At 46.4% G+C, this 14,168-nt stretch overlaps 2 protein-coding genes across 2 annotated transcripts in view; both read right to left on the reverse strand.

The window, feature by feature from the left end:
• map3k13 (mitogen-activated protein kinase kinase kinase 13) overlaps positions 1-10,659 on the reverse strand; it is a 160,438-nt gene extending 149,779 nt beyond the window's left edge. The window contains exon 1 of the mRNA XM_087988940.1: positions 10,636-10,659. The gene's annotated coding sequence lies outside the window, so the exon portion shown is untranslated. The remainder of the gene's footprint in view (positions 1-10,635) is intronic.
• Positions 10,321-13,613, reverse strand: LOC148149590 (uncharacterized; the record flags this gene model as incomplete). Its single annotated transcript, XM_087989456.1, has 4 exons — positions 10,321-10,406; positions 11,116-11,463; positions 11,761-12,286; positions 13,479-13,613. Coding segments are annotated over 4 exons (1,095 nt in total), but the record flags the coding sequence as incomplete, so codon positions are not given.
• Between the last annotated feature and the right edge of the window lie 555 nt (positions 13,614-14,168).

Below are 14,168 nucleotides of genomic sequence, written 5' to 3' on the forward strand. Positions count from 1 at the left end.
AAACCTTCTTTGTACCCTCTCCAAAGCCTCTGTATCTTTCCTATAGTAGGCCAATCAGGACTGGACACAATATTCCAAGTGTGGTCTCACCAGGGACTTGTAGAGCTGTAGCAAAACCTCGCGACTCTTAAACTTGATCTCCCTGTTAATGAAAGCCAAAACACCATATGCTTTCTTAACAACCCTATCCACTTGGGTGGCAACTTTGAGGGATCTATGTACTTGAACACCAAGATCCCTTTGTTCCACCACACTGCCAAGAACTCTGTCTTTAATCCTATATTCAGCATTCGAGTTCGACCTTCCAAAATGCATCACTTCGCATTTATCCAGGTTGAGCTCCATCTGCCATTTCTCAGCCCAGCTCTGCATCCTGTCTATGTCATGCTACAGCCTGCAATAGCCCTCGATACCATCAACGGCACCTCCAACCTTTGTGTCATCTGCAAATTTACTAACCCACCCCTCAACCTCCTCATCCAAGTCATTTATAAAAACTACAAAGAACAGAGGCCCAAGAACAGAGCCCTGCGGGACACTACTCAACACTGACCTCCAGGCAGAATACTTTCCATCTACAACCACTCTCTGCCTTCTGTCAGCCAACCAATTCTGAATCCAGATAGCCAAATCTCCCTGTATCCCACACCTCCTGACTTTATGAATGGGCCTACCATGGGGAACCTTATCAAATGCCTTGCTGAAGTCCATATACACCACATCCACTGCTCGACCTTTGTTGACCTGTCTTATCACCTCCTCAAAGAACTCAATAAGGTTAGTGAGGCATAATTTGCCTCTCACAAAGCAATGCTGACTGCCTTTAACCACTCTATGCTTTTCCAAATAGTCATAAATCCTATCCCTCAGAAGTCTTTCCAAAACCTTGCTGACCACAGCGTAAGACTGACTGGTCTGTAATTGCCAGGGATTTCCCTATTCCCCTTCTTGAAAAGAGGAACAACATTCGCCTCCTTCCAAACCTCTGGTATGACTCCTGTGGAGAGTGAGGAAACAAAGATCTTCACCAGCGGCTTAGTAACCTCCTTTCTCACTTCCTGGAGCAACTTAGGATAAATCTGGTCTGGGCTGAAAATGTGTTGCTGGAAAAGCGCAGCAGGTCAGGCAGCATCCAAGGAGCAGGAGAATCGACGTTTCGGGCATAAGCCCTTCTTCAAATCTGGTCTGGCCCTGGGGACTTAGCAATCTTAATGTTTGCCAGAATTTCCAGCACATCAACTTCATCAATTTGGATCTGTTCAAGCCTGTTTCCCAGCTCCTCAAAGTTCTCATTCACAGCAAGGTCCCTTTCCTTAGTGAAACCGAAGCAATAAACTCATTTAGGGCTTTCCCTATCTGCTCAGACTCCAGCACAAGTTCCCTAAGCTGTCCCTGATCGGCCCTACCTTCTCCCTGATCATTCTCTTATTCCTCACATCTGAGTAAAATGCCTTTGGGTTCTCCCTAATCCTTTCTGCCAAGCCTTTTTCATGCCCCCTCCTGGCTCTCCTCAGTCCATTTCTGAGTTCCTTTCTAGCCAGCCTGTAATCCTCTAAAGCTGTGCTCGATCCTTGCTTCCTCCACCTTACGTAAGCTGCTCTGTTCTCATCATCCAAGGCTCCTTAATCTTACCCCTTCTTATCTTTCTCAGAGGAACACGTTTATGCATCACTCGCAACAACTGCTCCTTAAACAGTCTCCGCATGTCTGTTGTGCCCTTTCCGTGGAACAATTGCTCCCAGTCTGTACTTCCCAACTCCTTGTCTGGTAGGGTCACAATTTCCTTTTCCCCAATTCAATATCTTCTCTTAGTAACTGCTGCTTTCCCTCTCCAAGGCTGTGGTAAATGTGAGGCAGTTGTGGTCACTGGCAGCAAAGTGTTCTCCCACCGCGAGATCTGGCACATAGCCCAGATTATAAAGTGAACATTACACACTCACACAGCTGAGCGTACAGCGTGATCATATACACTCATATAGCCCAGAGAACATTTTTGACTGTTACACACACAGGCCAAAGTGCAGTGTGAACAATACACATGTACGTACTCCAGAGTATGGTGTGAGCATTAGATACTCACTTTGCCCAGGGTACAGTGTGAGCATTATACATTCATATAGGTCAGAGTACAGTGTGAGCATTACACACTCACACAGCCCAAAGTACCATGTAAACATTACACATTTACATAGTCCAGAATACAGTGTGAACATTACACACGCACACAGTCCAAAGTACCATATAAACATTACACATTTACATAGTCCAGAGTACAGTGTGAACATTAGACACTTGTACAGCACAGAAGTGTGTTTGTTACACACTCATGCAGCCCAGACTACAGCATGAACATCACACATTCATGTAGCCAGAACACCATATGAACAATACACACTCACACAACTCACAGTACAGTCTAAACAATACACATTAACATAACCCAAAATGCAGTTTGAACATTAGACAATCCCACAGCCCAGCTTAAGAGTGATCATTGCACACCCACACAGGCCATAGTAGAGCGCGAGTATCACATTCTCACAAATCTCTGAGTACAGTTTGAACATTACACAACCCATGGTACAGTGTGAACACTAAATATTCACACACAAGAGTATAGTGTGAACATTACATAATCATAGCTCAGAATACAGTTTGAACATTAGACACTGACACAGCCCAGAGTAGAGTGTGACTATTACATACTCACAAAGCTCAGAGTATAGTTTGAACACCGCACATTCACATATCCCAGATTACAGTGTGAACATTACACACTCACACAGCCCACAGCACAGTGTGAACATTGCATACACGCACACACACACACAGACAAGATGCAGTTTCAACATTACATACTCACACAGCCCTGACTACAGTGTGAACATGACACACTCATGTAGCCAGAACACAGTATGAACAATACACACTCACACAACCAACTATGCAGTCAAAACATTACTACACAGGCCAGAATACAGTTTGAACATTAGACACTGACACAGCCCAGCTTACAGTGTGATCATTACACACTCACACAGGCCAGAGAACATTTTGACTGTTACACACACAGGCCAGAGTACAGTGTGAACATTACATACATATGTACTCCAGAGTGCAGAGTGAGCATTAGACACTCACTTTGCCCAGGGTACATTGTGAACATTGCACACTTATATAATCCAGAGTGCGGTGTGAGCATTAGACACTCACTTTGCCCAGGGTACATTGTGAACATTGCACACTTATGTAATCCAGAGTGTGGTGTGAATGTTGTACACACAGAGAGTTCAGAGTATCATGTGAAAAGATGAACTTGCACATCCCAGTGTAAATTGTGAACATTATACACTCAGACAGCCCAGAATACAGGGTGACATTTACTCTCACAGCCTAGAGTACAGTGTGGACATTACACACTCACACAGCCCACAGCACAGTGTGACTATTAGAAGCTCACAAAGCCCACAATAGTGTGAACATTACAGACACACACAGACAAGAGTACAGTATGAACATTACACATGCCTGCAGCCCAGAGTACCATTATGAATGTTATACAGTCACAGAGACCAGAGTACAGTGTGAACATTAGACATTCACTCAGCCCAGAGTAAAGTGTGAACATGGCACACTCACACAGCCAAGAGTACATTGTGAACTTTACACACTTACACAGCCCAGAGTAGAGTCTGAACATTACACACTCTCACAGGCAAAATGCATTGTGAACATTACACACTCACAGAGCCTGGAGTACAATGTAAACATTACATATTTACATAGTTCAATACAGTGTGAATATTGGATACTCACACAGCGCAGAAGTGTGACTATTACACACTCAGAGTCAAAAAGTGTGGAACTGAAAAATCACAGCAGGTCAGGCAGCATCTGAGGAGCAGGAGAATTGACGTTTCAGGTATAAGCCCTTCATCTGCTCCTCGGATGTTGCCTGATCAGTGCTTTTCCAGCAACACAGTTTTTGACTCTGATTTCTGGTATCTGAAGTCCTCACTTTCTCCTTGTAACACACTCATGCAGCCCAGACTACAGTGTGAATATTACACACTCATGTAGCCAGAACACAAGATGAACAATACATAGCCAACAGTACAGGGAGAAAGTGAGAACTGCAGATGCTGAAGCTCAGAGTTGAAGATTGTGGTGCTGGAAAAGCACAGCCGGTCAAGCAGCATCCGAGGAGCAGGAGAGTCGACGTTTCAAGCATCAGCTCTTCATCAGGAATGGACCAGCGCCCACACCTCCCCCTCACCTCCGTCCAAGGCCCCAAAGGAGCCTTCCACATCCATCAGAGTTTTACTTGCACTTCCACACGTCATTTACTGTTATCTGTTGCTCCTGATGCGGTCTCCTCTATGTTGGAGAGACAGGGTGCCTACTTGCAGAACACTTCAGAGAATATCGCTGGGACACACACATGAAGCAACCCCACTGCCCCACGGCTGAACACGTTAACTCCCCGTCCTACTCCACCAAGTACATGCAGGTTCTGGGCCTCCTCCATCGCCAAACCCTAACCACCTGACACCTGGAGGAAGTACGCCTCATCTTCCGCCTTGGGACCCTCCAACCACACGGGATCAATGTGGATTTTACCAATTTCCTCATTTCCCCTCCCCCCACCTTATCCCAGATCCAACCTTCCAACTCGGCATCGCCCTCATGAACCTGTCCTACCTGACCATCTTCCTTCCCACATAGCTCTGAAGAGAGAGCTAAAAGCAGCAAGGAGGGGACATGAAAGGTCCTTAGTCGGTAGGATTAGGGAAAACCCTAAGGCTTTCTATAGGTATGTTAGGAATAAAAGAATGACTAGGGTAGGAATAGGTCCAGTCAAGGATAGTAGGGGGAAGTTGCGTGTGGAGGCGGAAGAGATTGGGGAGACACTGAATGAATACTTTTCTTCAGTATTCACTCAGGAACAGGGCATTGTTGTCGATGAGAATACTGAGGCACAAATAAGTAGAATGGATGGCTTTGAGGTATGTAGAGAAGAGGTGTTGGAAATCCTGGAAAAGGTGAAAATAGATAAGTCCCCTGGGCCTGATGGCATTTATCCTAGGATTCTCTGGGAAGCAAGGGAGGAGATTGCAGAGCCATTGGCCTTGATTTTTATGTCCTCTTTGTCTACAGGAGTAGTCCCAGAAGACTGGAGGATAGCAAATGTGGTTCCCTTGTTCAAAAATGGGAGTAGGGATAGCCCTAGTAACTATAGGCCGGTGAGTCTCACTTCTGTTGTGGGCAAAGTCTTAGAGAGAATTGTAAGGGATAGGATTTATGCACATCTAGATAGGAATAATGTGATCAAGGATAGTCAGCATGGTTTTGTGAAGGGCAAGTCGTGCCTCACAAACCTTATTGAATTCTTTGAAAAGGTGACGAAGGAGGTTGATGAGGGGAAAGCGGTAGATGTGGTATATATGGATTTTAGTAAGGCGTTTGATAAGGTTCCCCATGGTAGGCTACTGCAGAAAATACGGAGATATGGCATTGAGGGTGAGTTGGAGGTTTGGATTAGGAATTGGCTGGATGGAAGAAGACAGAGGGTAGTAGTTGATGGCAAAGTTTCTTCATGGAGTGCCGTCACTAGCGGTGTTCCGCAAGGATCTGTTTTGGGACCATTGCTGTTTGTCATTTTTATAAATGACCTGGAAGAGGGGTTAGAAGGTTGGGTGAGCAAGTTTGCGGATGACACGAAAGTCGGAGGAGTTGTTGACAGTGAGGAAGGATGTGGCAGGTTACAGCAGGATATAGAGAAGCTGCAGAGCTGGGCAGAAAGGTGGCAGATGGAATTCAATGTAGCTAAGTGCGAGGTGATTCACTTTGGGAAGAATAACAAAAAGATGGGGTACTGGGCTAATGGTCGGATACTTGGTAGTGTGGATGAGCAGAGGGATCTTGGTGTCCATGTACACAGATCTCTGAAAGTTGCCACCCAGGTAAATAGTGTGGTGAGGAAGGCATATGGCGTACTGGCTTTTATTGGTAGAGGAATTGAGTTCCGGAGTCCTGAGGTCATGATGCAGTTGTATAAGACTCTGGTACGGCCGCATCTGGAATATTGTGTGCAGTTTTGGTCGCCATACTATAGGAAGGATGTGGAGGCATTGGAACGGGTGCAGAGGAGGTTTACCAGGATGTTGCCTGGTATGGAAGGAAAATCGTATGAGGAAAGACTGAGGCACTTGGGGCTGTTTTCACTAGAGAAAAGAAGGTTTAGGGGTGACTTGATTGAGGTGTACAAGATGATTAGGGGGTTAGATAGGGTCGACAGTATGAACCTTTTCCCGCGTATTGAGTCGGGTATTACAAGGGGGCATAGCTTTAAATTAAGGGGGGGTAGATATAGGACTGATGTTAGGGGTAGGTTCTTCACTCAGCGAGTCGTTAGTTCATGGAATGCCCTGCCAGTAACAGTGGTGGACTCTCCCTCTTTATGGGCATTTAAGAGGGCATTGGATAGGTATATGGAGGATAGTGGGTTAGTGTAGTTTTAGGTGGGCTTGGATCGGCGCAACATCGAGGGCCCAAGGGCCTGTACTGCGCTGTATTCTTCTATGTTCTATGTTCTATGTTCTATGTTCTATATCTGCTCCACCCTTCCCTCTGAGCTATCACCTTGACCCCTATTTTCATCTACCTATCGCATTCCCAGTTACCTTCCCCCCAGCCCCACCCCCCTCCCATTTATCTCTCAGCCCCCTTGGTCCACCCCCTCATTCCTGATGAAGAGGTTATGCTCGAAACATCGATTCTTCTGCTCCTCGGATGCTGCCAGACCCGCTGTGTTTTTCCAGCACCACACTCTACAGTCGAAACAATACATACACACATAGCCCAGAATACAGTTTGCACATTAGACACTGACACAGCCAACCTTAGAGAGTGAACATTACACATTCACACAGCCAAGAGTAGAGTGTGACTATTACACACTCACAAAGCTCAGAGTAAAGTTTGAACATTGCACATTCACAGCCCAGAGTACAGTGTGAACTTCACACAATCACACAGTCCAGAATACAGTGTGAATAAGGCACACTCACACAGCTCAGATTACAGCGTGAATGTTAGACATTCAGAAAGCACACAGTACAGTCTCAACAATACACACTCACCTGGCCCAGAATGAAATGTGACATCTACTCCCACAGCCTAAAGTACAGCATGAACATTACACACTCATGCAGCCCAGAATGCCATGTGTGAATATTACACACACACATCGGCCAGAGCACAGTGTAAACATTAGACTGTCACTCAGCTCGGAGTACAGTGTGCACATTGCACATTCACATAGTGCATAGTGTGAACATTAGACACATACATAGTCCAGAATGTAGTTTGAATGTTACACTCTCCTGCAGTCCAGAGTACAGTGTGAACATTACACACCCACACCGGCCAGAGTGCAGTGTGAATGTTACGCACATACACAGACCAAAGTACAGCATGAACATTACACACTCACATAGCCAAGAGTACAATGTGAGCATGACACACTCACACAGACTAGAGTATAGTTGAACATTAGACATTCACAAAGCCCAGAGTACAATTTGAACATTACACACTCATACAGCCCAAGTAGAGTGTGAATATTACAAACTCAGGTAGAGCAGATACAGTTTGAACATTACACATACACTTATTCAGAATGCAATACAAACATTACAAACAGCCCCAGAGTACAACGTGATAATTACACACATATGCAGCCCAGAGTACATTGTGAACATTTCATATTCACATAGTGAAGAGTACAGTGTGAGCATTACACAGTAACACAACACAGACTGCAGTGTGAAAATAACACTCAGACAGCCTGGACTACATTGTGAACATTGCACACTCACATGCCAGAGCACACTGTCACTGTTGTACACACCCCACAGTACAGTGTGGACATTACACACTCACACAGCCCAGCATACAGTATGAACATTATACACTCAAATAGCCCAGAGTACAGTGTGAACATTACACACTTGCATAGTCCAGAGTCCAGTATGAATATTCCACACTCACACAACCCAGAGTACAATTTGAAATTTACAAACCCACACAGGCCAGAATACAGTGTGCACATTGGACACTTACATATTGCAGAATACAGAGTAAAAATTGCACACTCACATAACCTGTATGAATATTACAAACTCAGGTAGAGCAGAGTACAGTGTGAACAATATACACTCACACAACCCAGAGTATAGTGTCACTGTTGCACACATCCAAGACTACAGCGTGAACATTATACACTCAGGTAGCCCAGAGTACAGTGTCAACCTTACACACTCACAGACCAGGGTAAAGTGTGAATGTTACACAATCAAACAGCCCAGAGTACAGTGTGAATATTGCACACTCACACAATCTATTTTATACAATGATGATTAGAAACTTACATAGGCCAGAGTTACAGTCTGAATAGTACACATTTACACAGCTTAGAGTACAGTATGATCTTTACACACTCACAGAGTCGAGGGTACCATGTCGACATGAGACACTCAGACAATCCAGAGTACAGTGTGAACATTACACACTTGCATAGTCCAGAGTACAGTGTAAATGTTACACACTCACATGGTCCAGAGTCCAGTGTGAATATTCCACACTCACACAACCCAGAGTACAATTTGAAGTTTACAAACCCACACAGTGTGCACATTGGACACTTACATAGTACAGTGTAAACATTGAACACTCACATAACCTGTAAAAAGTGTGAATATTACAAACTCAGGTAGAGCAGAGTACAGTGTGAACATTACACACTCACACAACCCAGAGTATGATTAGATTAGATTCCCTACAGTGTGGAAACAGGCCCTTTGGCCCAACACCGACCCTCCGAAGAGTAACCCACCCAGACCCATTTCCCTCTGACTAATCCACCTAACACTATCGGCAACTCAGAATGGCCAATTCACCTGACCTGCATATCTTTGGACTGTGTTACTGTTGCACACATCCAAGAGTAGAGTGTGAATGTTACACAATCAAACAGCCCAGACTACAGTGTCAATCTTACACACTCACACAGACCAGGGTAAAGCGTGAATGTTACACAATCAAACAGCCCAGACTACAGTGTCAATCTTACACACTCATACAGACCAGGGTAAAATGTGAATGTTACACAATCAAACAGCCCAGACTACAGTGTCAATCTTACACACTCACACAGACCAGGGTAAAGCGTGAATGTTACACAATCAAACAGCCCAGACTACAGTGTCAATCTTACACACTCATACAGACCAGGGTAAAATGTGAATGTTACACAATCAAACAGCCCAGACTACAGTGTCAATCTTATACACTCACACAGACCAGGGTAAAGCGTGAATGTTACACAATCAAACAGCCCAGAGTACAGTGTGAACATTGCACACTCATGAAATCTATTTTGCACAATGATGATTAGAAACTTACATAGGCCAGAGTACACTTAGAACAGCACACACTTACACAATTCAGAGTACAGTGTGATCCTTACACACTCACAGAGTCCAGGATACCATGTCGACATGAGACACTCAGACAGTCCAGAGTACAGTGTGGACATTACACACTCACACAGTTGAGGCTGGACAAACATACAGTACAATACACTCACCCAAAGGTGGAACACACCATCTGTCACACACACACACATTCCAAGATACTAAAGTTGCCATACACTGCCCCAACCTCAGCTCCCCCTCTCACGTGGACTTGCAGAATTTTATCCTGGATGATATACACACCATCTCCAACAGCCTCAACAGCTTCCCTCTTCGTCATTGGCCTTCAATTTCTGTGTGCGGGATCTAGCTGAGCTTATGCTGATTCCACTGGGGGGGGGGGGGGGGGTCAGTGTTCCCAGCAGTAACCTTTTCCAGTTTATTCATGCATAGGATGTGCACCTCGCTGGAGAGTTGGCATTTGATGCCCATCCGTAGAGGCCGGTGAGCATCAGCTGTGGGTCTGGAGCCATGTGTAGGCCAGACCCAGGTGAGGGTGGCTGCTTTCCTGTACCTGAAGGGCATGACTGAACCAGATGGGTTTCTCTTTTTTGACCGCAGCCCGTTAAATCGATTGGCCAATTTTGAATTCCAGATTTTTTTTATTGAATTCAAGTTTCGCATCATCTGTCCAGGGTGGGATTCAAACCAGCTCACTGCTCCAGGGGCTGCTGTCTCTCATCGCCTCCAATCATCACCCCACTTGCCTGTGTTATAGCACATCCCATCCAAGTGCTGGAATGTGGCTCGAACTCAGGGTGCTCCTGGGCCAGAGGCAGAAACACTATCCACTGCACCACCAGAGCTCCTCCTCCTGCAGCAGTGACTGTATAACACAAGTACAGTATTTCCCCACCAGGTCTGTTTGAGCTGCCATAAAACAAAAAGGCACTTGACGGATCACCTGAATTCCTTAATTCAGTGACGGAATTCCCTAAAGATTTAGCCCGCCCTCGGCCAGCTGAATACAGCTCTTTTCTCTCTTTTTAGAAACACACACACCCACAAACCGCGGAACAACGTAACACTGTCGGCTGTGACTGGGACACTCAGAAAACCTGAAGCAGATGATTGTTTGACTCCTGTCAGCCAGACCTACCTGTAAATGCCTGAAACTCCCCCACTCCAGCAGCGCACTGTCCCACCCGGGGGCTGGGGGGTGGAGAGTGGAGGCAGACTCTGTCTTCAGGAAGGTGCCTGTCAGAAGGTGAAGTGACAGCAAATATTCCTCAGGCCTGCAGTGACCGGTAATCCACCCCTATAACCTCTCCAAACACGAGAGATCCTTTCCCTGTCACCGCAACATTCAACAAACACAGTGCACACCGGCTCAGAATCCGGCCTGTTGTGGTTTCAGTTGTCACAACAAGGCCCTCAAAGCGGAGAGCTGCAACCCGGCAGTGTTCAGCTCATTTGTACTCCTCATCCTGACTGAACACACACACACACACACACACAGACACACACACACACACACACACACACAGACACAGGCACACACAGACACAGACAGACAGACACAGACACACACACACACACACAGGCACACACACACAGACACAGGCACACACAGACAGACAGACAGACACAGACACACACACACAAACAGGCACACAGACACAGACAGACACATACACAGGCACACAGACAGACACACACACAGGCACACACACAGACACAGACGGACAGACACACACACAGACACAGACACGCACATAGACACAGACACACACACACAGACAGACACACACACACAGGCACACACAGACACACACAGACACACACAGGCACACACACAGACACAGGCACACACAGGCACACACACAGAGACACACACACACGCAGACACACACACAGGCACACACAGAGACACAGACATACACACAGACACACACATACACACACACACAGACACACAGACACAGGTACACACAGAGGCACCCAGACACAAACACAGGCACCCACAGACACACACACGCAGACACACACACACAAACACAGGCACACACAGGCACACACAGACACACACAGACATACCCACATGCAAACACACAAGCACACACAGACACACACACACAGACGCACACACAAACACACACACAGGCACACACACAGGCACGCACACAGACACACACATACACACAGGCACACAAACAGACACACATAGGCACACAGGCACACACACAGACATGCACACACATGCACACACACAGGAACACACTCAGACACAGGCACACACAGACACACAGACAGCCATAGGCACACACACAGACACAGGCACACACAGACACACACACATAGGCAGATACACAGACACACACACACACAGGCACATACACAGACACACACATAGGCGCACACACACAGACACACACAGGCACACACACAGACACACACAGGCACACACACACACACAAACACAGGCACACACAGACACACCCACATGCACACACACAAGCACACACAGACACACACACACAGACGAACACACAGGCACGCACACAGGCACACAGGCACGCACACAGACACACACATACACACAGGCACACAAACAGACACACATAGGCACACAGGCACAGACAAAGGCACACACACAGACACGCACACACATGCACACACAGGCACACACACAGACACACACACACAGGAACACACTCAGACACAGGCACACACAGACACACACACAGACATAGGCACACACACAGACACAGGCACACACAGACACACACACACAGGCACACACACAGACACTCACAGGCACACACAGAGATGCACACAGACACACAGGCACAGACAAAAACACAGGCACATACAAACACATACACACAGGCGTACACGCACACACATACACAGACACACACACAGACACACACACAGACAAACACACAGACACACACAGACAAACACACACATGCACGCACACACACACGGACACACACACTGACACACACACAGGCATAGGCACAGACACACACTCACAAACACACACACAGATGCGCGCGTGCACACACACAGACACACCCACACAGACGACACACGCACATGCACACACACACTCACAAACACACACACGTACACACAGATACACGCACGCATACGCACAAACCTAGACAGACACACACAGACAGACACACACACACAGACAAATACACAGACGCACACACAGACACACACAGACACACACACGTATAGACACACACAGGCACACACAGACTCACAGACACACACACACATAGACACACACAGACACACATACACACACACAGGCACACACGCAGACACACACAGGCACACACACACATATACTCACACACACACACACACAGGCAAACACAGGCACACATACATAGGCACACACAGACACACACACACGCATGCACAGATACACACACAGACACACACACACAGGCACACACACAGACACACAGGCACGGACACATGGACAAACACACACATGCACGCACACACACACACTGACACACACACACACACATACATAGGCACAGACACACACTCACAAACACACACACAGACAAACACATACTCACAAACATACACGCACGCACACACAGAGGCACACGCCCATGCACACGCAGACACACACACACGCACACACACAGATACACACACGCATACGCACAAACCCACACACACAGACAGACACACACACACAAACAAAGACACAGACTCACACACAGTCACACACACGTACTGACACACACACAGACACACACACACATATAGACACACATGCACACGTGCAGACACAGGCACACATACACACAGACACATGCACACAGACATTCTTACACACAGACAAGGACACATGCACAGACACACACACATGCACAGACACACACACATGCACAGACACACACACACAGACACACACACAGGCACTCTCACATACACACACACCCATACACACAGACACCCATGCACATGTACAGACACGCACAGATGTACACACACAGACATACACACACACAGAAATACGCAGACACACATACACACAGACACACAGAGACACACACAGACACAGACACACATGTATACACACAGACAGATAAAGACACATTAGACAGAAACAAAGAGAGAGAGAAAAACACACACACACACACACAAAGAGTCACAGACTAAAATACACACAGTCACAGGCAGATAAACACAAATAGACACACAGGCTCACAAACACAAATCACAGAAGATAAACACAAATAGGCACACACACAGAAACACACAGACAAACATAGTGTCATGGACAGATACACACACATGTACAGAATCACAGATAGATATTTACAGCAGCATACACGGACACATATAGAGTCACAGACAGATACATAGACAGAGCTACAAACACACACACACAGCAACACAGACAAACACAAACACATATGGAGATACCCTCACAAACATACGAACATACAGACAAACAGAGCCATACACATGGATACATACACACATACACACAAAGAGATATACTTGCACAGACACATACACACTGATAAAGAGAGATACACAGAGCAACACACCCAGACTCAGACACGTACCTGCAAACACAGATCAACATACACAGTCTCACTCACAGAGATTCAGAGAGATTCATAAACAAACTTAAGACACAAACAC

This window comes from Chiloscyllium plagiosum, unplaced genomic scaffold, assembly GCF_037043375.1.
Source record: "Chiloscyllium plagiosum isolate Xiang-an unplaced genomic scaffold, Cpla_swu_hap1 HiC_scaffold_7, whole genome shotgun sequence".
NCBI classification, from domain to species: domain Eukaryota; kingdom Metazoa; phylum Chordata; class Chondrichthyes; order Orectolobiformes; family Hemiscylliidae; genus Chiloscyllium; species Chiloscyllium plagiosum.